Source organism: Ctenopharyngodon idella, chromosome 4, assembly GCF_019924925.1.
Source record: "Ctenopharyngodon idella isolate HZGC_01 chromosome 4, HZGC01, whole genome shotgun sequence".
Taxonomy (NCBI): Eukaryota; Metazoa; Chordata; class Actinopteri; order Cypriniformes; family Xenocyprididae; genus Ctenopharyngodon; species Ctenopharyngodon idella.
Genome location: NC_067223.1, coordinates 23743076 through 23761479, shown reverse-complemented (window position 1 = coordinate 23761479; position 18404 = coordinate 23743076). Strand labels below are relative to the sequence as shown.

General features: G+C 37.1%; 1 protein-coding gene across 1 annotated transcript in view; it reads right to left on the bottom strand.

The window, feature by feature from the left end:
- Nucleotides 1-4587: 4587 nt before the first annotated feature.
- LOC127511454 (C-type lectin domain family 4 member M-like) overlaps nucleotides 4588-18404 on the bottom strand; it is a 173901-nt gene continuing 160084 nt past the window's right edge. Inside the window, exons 3-4 of the mRNA XM_051892267.1 lie at nucleotides 4780-4907; nucleotides 4588-4692 (exon numbers count right to left, since the gene is read on the bottom strand). Of these exons, the coding sequence (XP_051748227.1) occupies nucleotides 4588-4692; nucleotides 4780-4907 (233 nt within the window). The remainder of the gene's footprint in view (nucleotides 4693-4779; nucleotides 4908-18404) is intronic.

Here is an 18404-nt window from a genome sequence, read left to right as displayed (position 1 = left end):
AAGCACCTAAAGGCCAATTCACATCACAGACAGACGCCGACAAACAATGATAGACACGTTCATCAGGTGTTGTTGGACCTCATAATTCAAACTGACAGTTCAAACTTGCTTTAATGCAAAATACATTGAATGGATCCCCTGTCTGACCAGGGCCCTTCGAATCAACACAGTATTAAGATTCAAGTAAATGTACACCTTTGAATGGGTTAATTTTGTGTAAATTCATCTATTGTGTCATGTGGACTATATGTAAACATGTTATGTGAAATAGCTTGTTCAGGGAAACACTAAATAAAAACAGGCAATTTTTTCCCTATTATTTTGTTAAAATTATTAACATTCTGCAAGGTTTATGTAAACTTGACCTCAACTGTACTGCTAGATTATATGCACAAAGCATTTGTGATTATCCTTAATATTTGTAATAAAAAAATATACATTTTCAGAATATCAATAATCAGTCAATCTCAATTGTTTGGAAAATATTCTTTCTGAAAGTTGATAGATGATCAATACTGAGTGAACACTGTGGTTGTGGCAGTTGCTTGGATTCATCAGCGGTTGGCTTGTCAGTATCATATCATGACAGCCCTAACCACGGGCCCCTCCTTGCTCGGGCCCTGGGGTTTCAGCCCCGTCTACTGTTAATGCAGCCCTGTGTAAAGGTACAGGAAGTCCAGCTCAACACATGATGTCACACAGGTGCTTGAATTAACATAAGTTTAATAATTATACCTGGAACCTTCCACTGTTTGATTGTTCAAAATGTTATCGCCAAACTTTCCAAAACTGATGTTTCTGGAAGGATCAAAAATACTGTAATTTGTAGCCATGTAGACATAACTAAATTACATGGGAAAATACTCTGAAGATGTAGGAGTGAAATAGTAACTAATCACATGAAATTCCTGTCAAATCACACATTGTAGCAAAGTAATACTTTTATATCTGATTTCTGATATCAATGATGAATTTTGATTTCATTGATTTGATTTGACATTTTTGAATACATGAAAGTTTGTGTTGTGATAATTCAGTTTTACAGTTTTTTTATTTGCTTTGGTACTATTTTCACATCTAAGGTGTACATTTTCAAAACTCTTAGTACACAAGTCCAAACTGATCTCATGCTTTCATTCTAGTTGTACATATTTTCATTCTACATAATTATTGTTTCAAAACACAAGATCGTTGTGATATGTAAAGAGAACATTTGGTTTAATCACAGAAACACAACAGTATGTTCTTCTTTCAGTTTAGTACTTTTAACATTCAGTTAATAGCAAAATACATGTTTCAAATCACCCTTGATGCTGAAATAATTACAGTTACACAGGATACAGATGCCACATTAGAAAATGCACTTAAATTACATAATTGGCATAAAATCCATAATGTTTGTAATAATATCTATCTATTCAGTGTGTTATCAAAAGGTGTGAAGTATGACACAGAATGATTATCTACAGATAATCATAAGTAATAAATTTTTCTTTTACATTATAAGTAGGGCCGATTAATTCGAATTTAATGTTTTGCCTCGATTTTATTATTTTTTAAATCAAGAAATTGTGATTTTGAATAAAAATGTTAGCAAGCGTTACATGTTACAAGCATACACGTTAGACATGTTGACAATACAGCAATGATAACCATATTAGGAGAAGAAAATGATCCGACCTCATGATGCGCCGGCGCGCCTGATTAACCGCTCTCATGTGACGCTCTATGAACATAGAACACATCACTATTCTTAAGCGGCTGTTCATTCAGTAATGCGTTAACGCGTTATAAAAATGAGACGCAGGCAGTGGAATGAGGAAAAAGGCAAAGTTATTAAACGTGAGTTGAACTTTTTTTAACTTGACCGCCGTGTTTTTAGAATGCCGTTTCATGGGTGAGATGCTGCAAAAGATGCGAGACACAAGTGCAACATGTCCGCCAAACATAAAAACAATAGTACAAATAGCGCAATGGAATGCAAAAACCTGTAAACCTGTTTGATATTTCATGTTTGCATAATGGTAACGGGCTGAAAGCTGCTGTTTTCTGTTTTTATAGAGCATTTGCTGTTAATAATAGCCTATTACTGGTGTTATTTATTGCTATTACTTTTTGGCTAAGAAATATTTAGCATTTTCTTATTTTATATTATTTCTGAGTATATAGGATGTGTTTAAGATAAGTTTGTACAACATTTGCCTTCATATTTCAGGCATATTTTCTGCAAAGATATTTAACAAATTGTTTTACTTTTACACCATGTTGATCACTTCATGTGTGGTGCACTTGGAATGGAACTTTTTTTAACCAGATTGTTAATAAAGAGAAGGTTACTTAAATCATATTGTAGTTAAGTTTTTAAGTTGAGTAGTTAAACAGGAAAAAAAAAAAAAAAAAAATCGAAATCGTGAATCGGTCAATCGTTCTGAAAAAATCGAGATTTTATTTATCTACATTCTGGGGACCAAATGTCCCCAAAAGAACAGTGATACCAGTAAATTCTAAATACTTTTGGTCCCCATGAGGAAAAAGGCTTATAAATTTATACATTTTTGAAAATCTAAAATGTCAGAACGTTTTCTGTGGTGGGTATGTTAGGGGTAGGGGATAAAATATACAGTTTGTACAGTAAAAACAAACAAACAAACAAAAAAACATTACATCTATGGAATGTCCCCATAAAACATGGAAACAGTCAATGACTTTATAACATCAGATTGATCAGATATACATAAGAAGAAGAGAGACAGATAGCATCAAATGCAGCATTTTACATTACAGTATGTATGCTATGTGATACTGTAAACAGATTACCATGGTAGAAAGACTGCCACATTACTGTAACACCCTTATAAAGGTCAAATACAGTATAGATTCAATCATATGGTACAGTGAGAACATTTACTGTATTGGCAGCAAACTCTCTCCTCAGACAAAACCTCATGGCCATTTCACACCTTTTGATAACACACTGAATAGATAGATATTATTACAAACATTATGGATTTTATGCCAATTATGTAATTTAAGTGCATTTTTTAATGTGGCATCTGTATCCTGTGTAACTGTAATTATTTCAGCATCAAGGGTGATTTGAAACATGTATTTTGCTATTGAATTAACTGAATGTTAAAAGTACTAAACTGAAAGAAGAACATACTGTTGTGTTTCTGTGATTAAACCAAATGTTCTCTTTACATATCACAACGATCTTGTGTTTTGAAACAGTGATTATGTAGAAGGAAAATATGTACAACTAGAATGAAAGCATGAGATCAGGTTTTGAAAGAATGACTAGCTGTGTTACAAGTGTGATCAGTTTGGACTTGTGTACTAAGAGTTTTGAAAATGTACACCTTAGATGTGAAAATAGTACCAAAGCAAATAAAATAACTGCAATGTAATAAAATTTCATAAGGTAATAAATTTGATATTAATACATTTCAGCACAATTGTAATAATAGTTTAATGTAAAACTAGCTGTAATACTTTATTTTACAGTACTATAACAGTAAATTATGCATAATTAAATTATACATGCAACTACCCTAAAACAAACTCTGTTCCTAACCATATAGTAAGTACATGTTGTTAATTGATATTACTCAGTACTTAAATGTATAATTTCACTCTAAGACATCTTAAAATAAAGAGTAATCAAACTATTACATTAAAAGAAAAGTCGGCTTATTAGGCTGCATTGTGAACTCAACAATTTCATAAAGACTTTACTAAATTTATGATGTGCTCCATGAGTTGATTTGACCCAGAAACACATTTTGGCCCGGTTTCACAGACAGGGCTTAGCCTAAGCCAGGATTAAGCCTTAGTTTAATTAAGGCATTTAAGTAGCTTTTATAAACGTTCACTAGAAAAAAACATTACTGGTGTACATCTTGAGATAAAACAATGACACTGACGTATTTTAAGATCTGTCAGTACAAGTTACTTTCAGTTAAAACAACTCAAACATGCATTTCACATTTTAGTCTAGGACTAGCTTAAGTCTTGTCTGTAAAACTGGGGGTTTAAGTTTTATGCACTAAATTAATAAAGCTTCTGCTTTCTAACTATGTAATTATACATTTGTAATCATTTTTGAGAAATAAAAATTTAAATGATTGTCCAAAAAAATTCATTTTCTACAAAACTATAATTTTAGTGATATGATTCTCTATATAGATACTTTTCATTTTTTTTGTAGATAACTAATAGTTTTTTATGTTTTAAGTTATTAGTAATGTAATACTTGTTACATTATGTGCAGTTATTACATTTTTCTTTATTACATTATAAGTTTCTTGTGTGTTCATAATGCATTATGCTCACATATTTATTGAAATGTGTCATTTAAAAATAATCTTCTCACAGATCCATCTAAATACTCTACTACATTGGTAATCAGCCCATCCTGTTGAAGAAGTCAAAGCACAGTCTTCATCACCACTGTAACTATTAGGCTCTCCAGACCACCAGAACCTGAAAGAACAGATCAGATGTTCAGTGCTGCTTTCTGTGTGATATGATACTGACTGTGAGATATGATCATTTATTAGATAATAATTAGTTAAATTCAGTGATTTCTCACTCAGAGGTCAGTGTGCTGCCATCAACCCATTCCCATCTGCCCTCCACATCACTGTCAGTCAGACCAATCCAGAAACTATCATAATTTTTCTTGACAAATTCCTAAGAATAATAACACAAATACATTTCATCATTTACAGGTAGAAGCTAAACACACACACACACACACACACACACTCTTTCACTCACTTGTTCCGCTCTGTTGTTGATGATGATCAGATCTGCTCCTCTCTCTGTACAGTATCTTCTGCTCTCAGCCCAGTTCCTCTTCTCAGAGGAAATGAAGTAAAGACTGGATTGATAGTAAATCCATCCATCTGCTAAAACAACCAGTTTAACTATTAGCACTTTTTTACTTTTTTAGTCTTTTTAACTTGTCTCATTTACCTGTGAGCTTTAGTGTTAGTGGGTGGTAACTATCTCTTTTGAGATCACTTGGCTTCTTCACATTTACACGCTGAACTGTGAGTGTTTGGAGGGCTCAAATGAACTAGGTGTGAAAACACCCTTAAAATAAGTCACTAAACCCAAACACACCACTTAACAAGTGTCAGCTATGAACACAATCTCAATAGTATTCATAAGGATTGTACCTACACTTCAAATCTAGGAATTCCATAAATTTATTATTATAATTATCCTAAAAAGAGGAAATATTTGTTCATTCTTTACATTTTACATTGTAAAAAGGTTTTCCATTTGAATTTATGGTTACACTTTATTTTGATGGTTCACTTTAGACATTGACTAACTATAATAACTTTGTAACTGCAGTCAGATAACTCTCATTAGAGTATCAGTAGACTGTTAGGGTAGGGTTAGGGTCTGGATTAGTAGAATAAACTGACATGTAGCTGTAAAGTTACTTGTAGTCAGTGGAATATCTGTTGTGAGCATCAAAATAAAGTGTCAGCAAATATGAAGCAGACAGTCTACTGATACTCTAATGAGAGTTAGTTGACATGTAGTTGTAAAGTTACTTGTAGTCAGTAGAATGTGTAAAGTGGACAATTGAAATGTTACTGAATTTATTTTGTACTATAGACTCTTTCCATGCTGTGAATATATGCTGCTATGTAGCAACTACTAAAATGACAAAAGAAACTCGCCCAGTTTACCAAGACTCATTTGAAGGTTTTCATTCTTGGATATTAACTGTCGTCTCTCTAGAGTGAACGTGACACACAGCACTATGACTGCAGTCAGCAGAAGAACACACAGCAGCACCAAACACACTGCAGCTGCTCTGGAGCTTCTGATCTTCACACAATCACTTCCTGAAAATGACAAACATCAAGATAAATGTTTTCTCAATTCCTAATTGTATGATTGTGTTTTATAAAACGGTTAGTTCCTGTCCTTGATTCCGATTGGTCAATAGCTGTGTTTTATTAACGATAAAACGTTACGTAGAAGAGTGTTGTAAGAAAGATCGAGTGAGCGAGTTTATTATCTGCATTCAGATTTAGCAGTTTCCTTCAGGTCAGTCCTATTGTAAGGATTGGGTTAACAGAGTGAGGATCCATCTGCAGCTTTTATTAAAATTAAGTTCACAGACACAATAATAGTAAGGATGAGCCAGTGGCAGAAACAGTGACAGACAGAGATCAGGGCAGGCAGCAAACATACACAATCCAGGAACAGGCAAGGGTCAAGGCAGGCAGCAGAGAATCAGAAATGAGTAACAGTCCAAGGTCAAACACAATTATACAGAATCCAGGGGAAACGCTCAGAAATGTCAGACGCATGGAGGTGTGGGTGCAAGTGTCTTTTATGTGTGAGTGAATGATTGTATAATGGGTAGCAGGTGCAGGGTGATCAGTCCAAGGTATGAGGGTAGATGGGAAATGGAGTCCAGATGATGTGTGTAGTCCAGAGTGGAGTGCCCTCTGGTGGCAATGACGGGTACTCTCACTGGTGATCGTGACACCTATGTTCATAATAAAAAATCTGTTTAAATGTTCGATGTATTATCTTGTCCTTTTAACAGTTAAGGGGTTTTCCCGTGACTGACAGCGCTAGTCAAAGCATTTGTCAGTTGCGTCTTGTTCCGTGTTCACAACAATTCAGTCTTTTCAATGTAAAAGTCTTAGCTACTGTGATGGAATTTTTTAATTAATCATAATTAACATTTCTTTTTCCTTGCAGGAATAACATTTATATGCTTTTGAAACCTAAATGTCCTCAAACTTTGGGCCTAAATCAGCATCTGTCTGAATCATGTCCAAATATAAGAGGATGGGGAAATTAAACTTAGGGACAGCTAGACAACCGTCTAAATTTGATAGCCACATGATATTGAGTAACCAGTGAACTAATAAACATGATTTGGGCAGATCTTGCTTCCTTTAACTAGAAACATGAGGGTTTGACATATGAAGAACCAATCATATTGTAGAATGCTTTACCATGCTCCTATCCTATATAAACTGTTGTATTACTTTTCCTGGTGGGATTCTCTGTGATTGATACGAGGTCCTCTGGCTGTGATTAAAGCATATTCTAAGGCATAGTCTGGAGTCTGTCTGGTTATTGCTGCGCAGCAAGTTGGGGAACACTAGAGACCTTATTCCCAAGTGATAGTGTTCAAAAGGGTCAAGACGTTGACCGACTCAGCCAAGGCCGATTAGGAGACGCGCTAGAGTATAAATTGTTAAAGCATCGATTAGGAGACGACCCAGGTAAACTTAAGTCAGGTGCGTAGGGGAAAATCTACCACACTACTGACTGACACACTCATAAAGACAGTCTTTGCCGTCATCGAATGGTGTAATAATGGCGTAATAACTTCTGTTGCTGTTCATGGTCAGGGACTATTTTTCCGGCGGAAGGAAGGCTTTTAGTGAAAGTTTACTTCATGAACGTTGCATTAATACATAGCACAGCCTCTCGTACCTTATTGCTTACGTATATGTACCTGTATGGTTTCTCTTGGTCCAGTGTTTATATTGCCATAAACAAGCTGAGGTATTTTTGTTCACCTGGTCATGGAAATTATGGAGGCTATATGTGTTTCTACTCTGTAGTCCTCTGCTATTTGAGACTCTACTTTTAGTAGTTGAGGCCAATAAGTGGAAAAGTATATCACAGTCCAAGAGCATGTGACATCCTGTTGGTGAAAATTAATTTGTGTAACAAAAAGCTCTTCCTAAAGGGCACTATTGTGGTAGTGTGGTTAGATGTAGCAGCCGGGTTCAAATTAGCACAGTACAGTTATACATGAGAGAAAAGTCACTTCACTTAATCTAGTGAAATTAAAATTGATGAGAAAATGTATCTTAATTGTGCTTGAAATCTGTGTTCTTCTGTTGCATGTTTGTTTAAATTGCCTGTGAAAATGCACACACACACTTTGGTCAGGAGAAGATGATCAATAAATAACTTAAATTTCCGTTTGTCTTTCACACAAAGATATCATATGACTACAGAAGACTTGGAATGAACCCACAGGTCATATGGTCATATTTTATGATACTTTCAATAGTGCTTTTGTGTTCTTTTAAGAACTAAAAATGTAAAATCTTCAAAACATCTTAATATGTTTGCCACAGAACGATTGTAACTAACAGCACTATGCCTGTAAAGTCAAGCCTGTGGTTTCTCTGTTTCTACACCAACACAAAGATAGAGCAGCATTCTCATCAACATTATTATGAAGGCCTCAGGTACAGTGTACATTTTAGGACATCCTCGGACCTCAGTCATATGATGAAAAAGGCATAATGCCTCAGACTAAAAGGCTTCAGTCATTGGACAAAACAGCATCATGCCTTACATGGAAATGCTTCAAGTCTCAGGAAAAACAACGTCAGTGTCAGGTCTCGTACAATTAGGCATCGGACGAAACGGCCTCAGACAAAAAAGGCATCGGAAGAAACGGACTGACCATCCTAACTGAAACACACAGTCTGAGTAAACATTTTAGTCAGTTTTTTCTCTCTCATATACAAATGGTTAGTTATTAAATCCTACAATAGCATCAGAAGAACACAAAGCTGAACCAAACACACTGTAGCTGCTTCTGATCTTCACACAATCACTTCTGAACACCACAGGAATGACATTAGATGACTGAACATGTGCAGACTCTGATGATTTGATCAAAGTAATGAATGTGATTACCTGTACGCTGAAGTGGTTGGAGTGTGTTTGTCTCTGTCCTGAAGTCATGATCTCTCACACATTCTGCACTCTCATAGATTTCCACCAGTCATCTCCACTCTGTCTGTGTTCATTCTCTCAGACTCAGTCCTGATCACATCTTCATAAATACCATCAGACATTTCTGCTCTTTAACCGTCAAACATTAAATGATCTTGTTCCTTGTTCGTTGTAGATGTAGTCAGCACTCGTCTTCTTTTTAAAGCCAGTGACAAACAAACTTGCGGTCAGTGTGTGAAAACAAACACATGACATCAGACCCTTTGACGTGAAACAGTAGTTAGGGCCCGAGCACCGATGGTGTGAGGACCCTATTGGAATCGCTCCATTTCTTATTATTATTCTTCCGCTTCTGGCAAATGAATCGCTTTTTTGAGGGCCTAAACATGCTCAAAAACTCATGAAACTTTGCACACGCATCAGAAGTGGTGAAAATTTACATCTGTTATGGGTTTCAGAATTAGGTGTGGCAAAATGGCTCGATAGCGTCACCTACAAAATTTCAATGAAGTGCCCATTGCTCTATGTTTCACGTACAGGTATGAAATTCGGTACACACATGTAACAGCCCATTCCCTACAAAAAAGTCTCTTGGTACGAAATCTGAAAACCAACAGGAAGTGAGATATTTTGAATTTTCTCTGCAAAATTTGTGTAATTTTTGCCATTTCCACACATACTTTAACAAACTCCTCCAAGAGCTTTAATCAGATCAATGTCATATTAGGTCAGTCTAATCTAAAAGCCTTTGCCATGTTGAATTGCGAAGATCTAGAGTTTTCGCTGAAGGTTGTGTCCGTAGCAGCCTGACAAATTTCGATGTTGTTTTCGATTTCGATGTTAAAATCTTAAAATTTTAATTTAAGATTATGGGGGCAATTTTAAATGTGATGTGCATTGATAAATCATTCATAAATACTGCAATATTCCTTAAAAAATAAGAATTGTTGATTTTAATTTCATAGTGACTTGTTGGTTGTTGTGGAAAAGTTCTTTATTCTTTCAGTGGTGAGAATGTAATGAAACAAACACTCAGGAAATGTCTTTGTTGATTTTATTCTTTGTTACGCACCCCTACTTTAAAGGCAGAAAAGGGGAAACGTAACACAAAGAAGGACACGTGAAACCCAATACGTCGTTAAATATTTATTTAACAAGAAACAAGAAATCGGGAACACGTAGCCTATCATACGAAAAAACAAACAAATGAATGCCCCAAATAAAACCAACAATTAACCAAAATTAAGAATAATAAATGAATACCTGACTTAACCCAAGACAAACAAATCAACTTAAATAAAGAGACAAAATAAAGAAGCAAGGGAAAAAAAAAAAAACTTTTTTGCTAGTGTGTCTCCTCTCCCCAGTCTCCTTCAGCTTCCTCCATATAAGCGCACACAAATAGATGCAGGTGCACATGGGCGGACCTACAATCAAACTCTCAGAATGACGAGTAGAGTCATGACGTCACACAACACACACAAGGCACAGGCCGTAACATTCTTGCAAGAAGGTTGTTTAATGCAGATACAGAGTTCTCAAAGAACACCCTCACCCAGTGCAGGCTGCCTTATATACTCCTCTTATTGTTCCTTGTTACCCCAAACCAATCATAACACGCTACTATAGGATAGGATCATAAAAATTGAAAAAAAAAAAGAGTGGGGTCTAAATCTTAGCAGATGCCCTATTGAAGTCCAAGCTGTCCAGATAAACACATTTGCACCTTTGCCTCACTTCCTTTGTTAGTTTCAGAAGCGTTTCTTAAAAGAGAACAGCATTAGCAGTAATTTTCCACTGAACAAGCCGTTTTAAATGATACACAAGACAGAGAGAAAACAAGTATCAATGCATCCATTTATAAATCAGGAGAATAAATGATAAGCAATAAAAATTCCTCTACAACGTTTAGAACAAGCACTGGACTGTGGCAGGTTACTGGGGAAATGCACATTTGGAAAGGAAATATATTTACAGGAACATTTCAGCAGGTTCAAGATGAGATGAGATGTAAACATCCTCAGTTTGGAAATGCATACTGCACACGAACGCACTCCCACACATTTTTTTTTAAAACAAGGACCTTCATCTCGCCATATCAGTCTCACCTATGCCTTCCTGAATTTTTTTTGTATTGGGAAATCGTGAAATCTGAGGTAAGGCAACAAAGAGGCAAAACAAACCAATTTAGTAACGCAGGACGGGGGTGGAAACTTTTGAACAGGATGAAGATGTCCAAATTGTTCTTATTTTGTTGAAATATATATAGATTTTTTTAAGTACTGCGCTTTGAAAGCAACAGAAAATATTTACATGTTTCCCGGAAGACAAATTAAGTACAATTTACCTCGATCTTCAAATTCAAAAAGTTTTCACCACCCGACTCTTAATGCATCGTGTTTCCTTCTGGAGCATCATGGATCTCAAAATCATACAGTCACTGCTGGAAAGGGTTCAAATATGCAAAATATGCTGGAAAACTGAAGAATCTACAAGGATTTTTCTGAAGAACAGAGCTCAGTTTAACTGCTCAGGATAAACAAGAGACTCATGAACAACCATCACACAACATAAAAACAGTCGTAGATCATCCAGGTAACCACACACAGTATTAAGAATCAATGGTTCCCAAACTTTTGAATGGGGTTATTTTAATAAATTCAGCTTTTTTTTTTTTTGTGGTTTGTGGACTATATGTAAACATCTTTTATGTAAAATATCTTACTCAGGACAGTGCTCAGGACAGAGGGTCTCCCTGGGGTCTCGCTTCGGAGCCCGATCACCTCCAAGTGGTACAAAACAAGCCACTGGCCAGTGAGATTTACATGCCGGACCACACCCCCGGCATCCGGGTATAAATAAGACCAGCCTACTCACTTCCATTCATACTTTTGCTTCGGAGCCGAGCGGTTGTACAGCGATTGCTCTTCCAATTCTGAGAGTACATTTCTGATAAAATAACAGCAATTTTAATTGCTATCAGGAGAACACTCCAAAAACAGCTATTTTGCTTGCAGCTCGTCGAGGGATCTCTCTGCAGGTGTGATGGCGCATTCCGGCGGTGTTTGCATCCAGCTTGCTGTTTACACAGGGCAGCATTCACCCATGGGCGCTTCAGCTAAGAGTATTTCCCTAAAAGAGCAAGCACGGCAGCGAGCGTCTTTTTAAAGATGCCTCTCTGTCCGTGCATTCCTGGATGCGGTCGTTTCCTGGTATAATCTGACGGCCACGATCACTGTCTCACATTCCCAGCATGTGGATACAGTGTTTGTGGGTGATTCATGTTCTCGAGGGAACATGATCACGTCGACACGCAGGTCGTGACTCTCCTTTCTCATAAAGGTTTGTTGTTGCCCAGCCGCCTCTTGTGTGTAAAAGCACAACCGCGGCTTTGTTTAAAACTTTGGGAGACTGAGGATTACAAATGTGGAGAAATGTGTCAAATCAATTGAAAAAAACTGTAAATGGTTATAATTCTTGAACGAAATGAGATATTTTCACCAAACTTGTCAAACTCATGTACGAGTTCATTCTGTGGTCATACAAAAAATTGCTGAGATTTACCACTTGGTGGCACTGTAATATAGAAAAAAAACCCCATAAAAACAGCTATAACTACGCAACTGTTAGTCCAATTTACTTGAAAATTGGCATGCACTTTCTTTGTCTGAGCTGCCTTGATGGTTTATGATGACATTTGTGTATCTTGAAAAACATGGCTGCCATCTGCCTATAAATTTTGAGCACCTCTTAGACCAGGTTAACGCAGGCCTGCGGTGGGCCTGTGCGAAGTTTGAAAGAAAACAGCCACTGGGTGGCGCAATCATGTTTTAGACCAGGGGTGCCCAACCCTGTTCCTGGAGATCTACCTACCTGCAAAGTTTAGCTCCAACCCTGAAAAAACACACCTGAATCAGCTAATTAAGATCTTCAGGAGCACTTGATAATTACAGACAGGTGTGTTGAGCAGGGCTGGAGATGAACTCGCAGGAAGGTAGATCTCCAGGAACAGGGTTAGGCACCCCTGTTTTAGACCCTATATATCACGCAACATATCACACATACACACAATATTCATATCATATGTTGAATCTACTCATTCTGAACAACTTTGCCTCAAGAACCACTGCTGTCAATCAAATTGTTCATTAAACATTTACGATTATTTGAAAAATAGTCTACTTTTTCGAACTCCTCATAGGCCATTTGTGCAATTTGTTCAAAACTTGACATGCATAATCTAGAAATACTTATGGCAAAAAGTTATCAAAAGAATTTCGATTGGTGATTCAGGTTCGCAACAGAACGTCAAAATGTTTAAAGTAGGCAGTTGCCTTTTACTAAAATGGTTATATCTCTTGATTGCAATGAGATTTTTTCACATAAAATTGTAGCATTTGGCCACTTGGTGGCACTGTAATAGGAAAAAAACATGAAAACCACTACATCTACACAACAGTCTGATTGACTTGAAAATTTGCATGCACTGTCCTTGTCCAAGTTGCCATGACGGTAAAGCGATTGTCCATTTGGTGGTGCTATAACAGGAATAAAAACATGAAAATGGCTATAACTACACAATCGTTAGTCCGATTGACTTGAAATTGCTTGCAGTGTCTTGGTCGAAGGCACCATGAATGTCTATGAGGACCTTTGTGTCTCTCTAAAAACATGGCTGCTATTGGCCTATAAAATTTGAGAACCTGTTAGACCAGGTTAACGAAGGCCGATCAAAACTAACCTTGGTGGGCCTGTTTGATTCTTGACTCTAGCGGTCTGTGTGAAGTATGAAAGAAATCAGCCACTGGGTGGCGCTACTTATCGCACATAAACAATATTCATAGCACATGTTGAATCTCCTCATTCTCTATAACTTTGCCTTAAGGTCCTAGATGTTTCACTAAACATCAAAACCACTACAGTACAATTCTCTCATTTTTAGGTCAATAATTATCAAAAACTGTTGAACTTTACCATTTGGATAGCCATAACAGGATCATTAAGAAAATGGCCATCTCCAAATGTACCCAAAAGCCTATAAATCCTAATAATCCTGTTACCTGGAGGATTATGGTCTTTGAACATACATAGTCTGCTCTTCAATCCATCAGGCAAATATCACCTTTTGTACAGCTGTTCCATGAACTTTAAGGTTTGAGTACAACATGAAAATGGATTAATATTGACAACTGGCTGGGGGATTTGGATGGAGGATACACTGGACATTGTGAGAACTTGGAATTCAGATAAGACTTTGACTACAGTGCAGCTAATTTATGGACATTCATGATCTGCCTTAAATTCTATTTACATTTTGGTTGTCTTTGTGTGTTTTGATGTGATGAGGATAATGTTGCTATGCTTACTTGAATTTTTAGTAAATATAAATATGATATTTTGCATTCAATGAGAGTCTCTGATTTGTTTTATGCTTTGTTAAATGGATTATGTTATTGCAGTAGGGTTACCTTTTTATAAATAAGTTGTATGACTCGTTTAGTGTTTAGTTAAATCAGAAACTGTTATAGTGCACCTGGTTGGCCACGCCCGCTTCGGAGGCAGGGGACAGGCCACTCCTCAATCTGAGCTTAATTTGCATATCAGAGGTATAAATAGGCCCAAGTGGTCGCATACGCTGTCATTTGTTTGAAACAGCCAATTTGCAGCGCCAGGTGAAGACGCCATATGGAAAAGCAGCGGAGGGATGGCCAGTCCAGCTAAAGTGTGAAAAGACGGTGAAGACGCGGTGGAAGGGTTCATCCATAACGTGTCACCCAGAAAGCAGTCTAGGAAAAACTCTCATTTTTTCACTGCCGTTCTGCAAAGCACCAGGCAGGAATACCACAGATTGGTCGTTTTCGGGATGAGAAGCATGCACAGAATAAGTAAGCAGCCTAACTGTTTTTAGAGATCGACCTCACTGATGGAGTGTGTTGTGCTGAATCGCCGGTGGGCTCGGTTTAAATTGGGACTTTTGCCTGTTTCTTATAGGCTTCTCTGATCAAGATTGGCCACGATGTTGTATGCTTCTGTGGGACCAGCGTGGAGGTGACCAGGGTGCCGTTTATGCGTTATTGCGTTTTTCTGTTCCAAGCTGCAGAAGGATGAGTGTAGCGGAGGTGAAGGCTCTCAGTCCGAAGCTCCTATGCGTAACAAATAACTGGAAAAGTAAATAGGTTGGGGTTGGATCCGCCTTTGGAGCCAGCAGCCTGAATTTCATAAAAAATCTGTGCTCTGATGTTGCTGGCAACCTCCATAAAACAAACAAAACAAGATCAATTTAATAACAATTTAGTAAAATAACACATAATACAGACACCATTTATAATGGTATTAGATAATGTGTTAATATCTAACACTTTCAATAAAACAGTTGCAATTGGTTAGCAAAATGTTTTTCCATACAAGCGTGTGAAATTTAGAGCGAAACAGTGAATCATTTTGCGAAGCAATTGGTTCAATTGATTTAAAGTTTCGAAAGCTTCATTTCTCCCATCACTAGGAGGAACCCTCACCTTAATTTGATTTCATAAGTTATATGAGTCTTCACTATATTACTTATCAGATACAGATGACGTGGAATTTATTTGAATCCATTAGTGAGAATGAATGTGTGTATGAATTTGTCCTACCAGTCTGTGTAGCGTCTCTTTAACAATAGTGAAGCTGGGTTTTAAGTTACTTCAAAGCAGAAACACATAACGTTATATAACTTTAAGTTTCTAATCGATTTTGTTTATAAATCGCTGACAATAAGTTCTTATTAAAATTTCTGCGATCTGACTGCACGTAATGTCCAAGCAGCAGTTTGTACGCATGTATTTAAAATGTAAGGAAACAGAGCGTTTAGAAACGGCAAATCGCTTGTATGAAAACAGTTTAAAACATGTATTTCTTCCGATCCAAATTGAGTATCCAGATAGCATAAACTATGCTCGTGATTTAGCAACTGAAGCGAAGTGAAATTCAACCAGGGGCAGAAAAACGAAAAGGATTTGAGCTGTGCTCTTACGGTTTTGAGCCAGTGGGGGTGGTGAGTGGGAGCTGGCCAAAAAATGAATCTGCGGCGTGGCTTGTTGAAGGCCTGCTGCAGGGGCCTGATGCTGGAGGAAGGCCCATTCCTTTGCGGGAAGAGTGCAGCTTTGCCCGAGACACAAGCTTGGTGTTCGAGAGGCTTTATTTTCCATTTCTTTATGGATGGAAGGATTAAATGGGCCAGAGATGAGAAAGACAGGGAAAGAGATTGCGGATGTTTTGCCCGTGGTGGCCGGTGTAGGCCTCGGTGTGCTGGGACCGGTTTGTTTGGGTTGATGCCCACGAGATAACGTCAGCGACAGTGAGTCACGTGAACTGCCAGAATTAGACTGCCTGCTGCCACCAAACACTGACAGGTGATGCCAGGCAGTTTATATATATATAATGTTGAATTTTCATGAACTGCAATGTTTTTGGTTTTATGTCAATGTTTTATGATACATGATGAACAGTATTATATTTGTATTTAACTGTATAAATTTGCAATTTAAATAATATTCATGAAAAATATAATGAAATTCAAAGAATATAAAGCATTATTCAGCAAAAAAGAATGGAATAAAAGCACAAGATGTTGGAAAGTATGTATAAGGCGTTGTTTATCGTTACTGCTAAAGCTTATAATAGCACCAATTGATTCAATACAAACAACATTTCTGAGGAAAAATATTAACTATACACACTTACACTTATTCTAAGTTATTTCCACTATTGTATGCTGTTGCCGTATGACAACATATCGTAAAGTACCTTAAAATAATTTTTTTTTCCAATTTTTTTTTTTTTTTTTACAGCACTTCCAGTTCAGCCATTCTAAGAAAAGAAAAAGTCAAATATTTTTTTCTATAGGTCTATCATAATGCGTGCGGTAGAGGAATATATGTGTGTGTGTGTGTGTGTGTGTGTGTGTGTGTGTGTTGTTGGTTATCTTTTGTGTCCTCATTTCAGTCATAAAGATGATGACTGCAGTGGCTTGCAGGATGAGTTTGAAAACAATGAAGCAGTTGTGCCGACTGCCCAAGACCAACAAGAAGTCCCGCTCTCTGACTGCAGTAACAGGAGAAGTACACTGGTGGTGACAGACTCTCAAGCACAAGAGCTACGGGCAGCATTCAACTGTCTTATATACAAAGGTTTGCATTGCCAACATTCATGCTTTGCATGAATTCCAATTTGTCATTTGGACTTGCGAGTGCACTTACAGTAAGTCATGTGTATGTAGCAAAATGTAAAAGCACTAGCATTCAGATACGGTTGGCATTGTGGAAATAAGTTATTTGCAGTTGGCCATGAGTCAAACCATGAATGAAGTATCCAATAACGGGAGGTTACAGAAATAAAAAAAATCCAGTATACTTGGCTGATCATGTGATAGATGACCCGCTAACATTTCTATTGCGAATGTCTTCATACCATGAAAATGTACACTTTTTTTTTGTTGTTTAAATTCCTATTGCTTTCTTTGAGAGTGAACTTTTTGTAAAAACTTTTAACCAGACAAAACGACTAAACTTTAGACAAAACTTCATTTATTGAATATCTAAGTGTGCTGCAATGTTAGGAAACTTCTATCCAGTGTCCTACATGTAAAGAAGAGGATAACAATGTCTATGAAGTCACTGTTCTGAGAGACATTATTTCTGTTGACTAACTAATTTGTTAATGTTGTTTTATCTGCTTTTTTTTTTTTTTGGTCCACATTGAGCGTATCTTCTCGTTGTTTTGTTAAGATCTAGTCCCTTTCAAGGAAAGTCTGTTCACTCAGTGGCCGTATTCGCAATGCATCCGTGCAGATATTTCGGGCAAAATCAGCAATAAAAATCAGCGATTGGCTCTTTTATTTAGAAGGCGGGACTTGTTCTGCCATATTGCGTTGCACTTTCTCCCATTCATAAGTAATAGGAGTGCACCGTCTTTCTGTATATAAAGTCTTTGGTGCAGTTCAGCAAACTGTTGTGCTGAAAATTGTTCTGGTTAGTAAAGTGCCTAAAGGCCAAGTCATACCACAAGACAGACGCCCACAAACAATGATAGACACATTCGTCAGTGTGTTACTTGGCCTTAACTCTTACTCATAAATAAAATTGGCAGTTCTTAAAGGGTTAGTTCACCCAAAAATGAAAATAATGTCATTTATTACTCACCCTCGTGCCGTTCCACACCCATAAGACCTTCGTTAATCTTCGAAACGCAAATTGAGATATTTTTGTTGAAATCCGATGGCTCCGTGAGGCCTACATAGGGAGCAATGACATTTCCTCTCTCAAGATCCATAAAGGTACTAAAAACATATTTAAATCAGTTCATGTGAGTACAGTGGTTCAATATTAATATTATAAAGTGACGAGAATATTTTTGGTGCGCCAAAAAAAAATAAAAAAAATAACGACTTATATAGTGATGGCCGATTTCAAAATACTGCTTCAGAAAGCTTCAGAGCGTAATGAATCAGCGTGTCGAATCATGATTCGGATCGCGTGTCAAACCACCAAACTGCTGAAATCACGTGACTTTGGCGCTCCGAACCGCTGATTCGACACGCTGATTCATTATGCTCCGAAGCTTCCTGAAGCAGTGTTTTGAAATCAGCCATCATTATATAAGTCGTTATTTAGTTT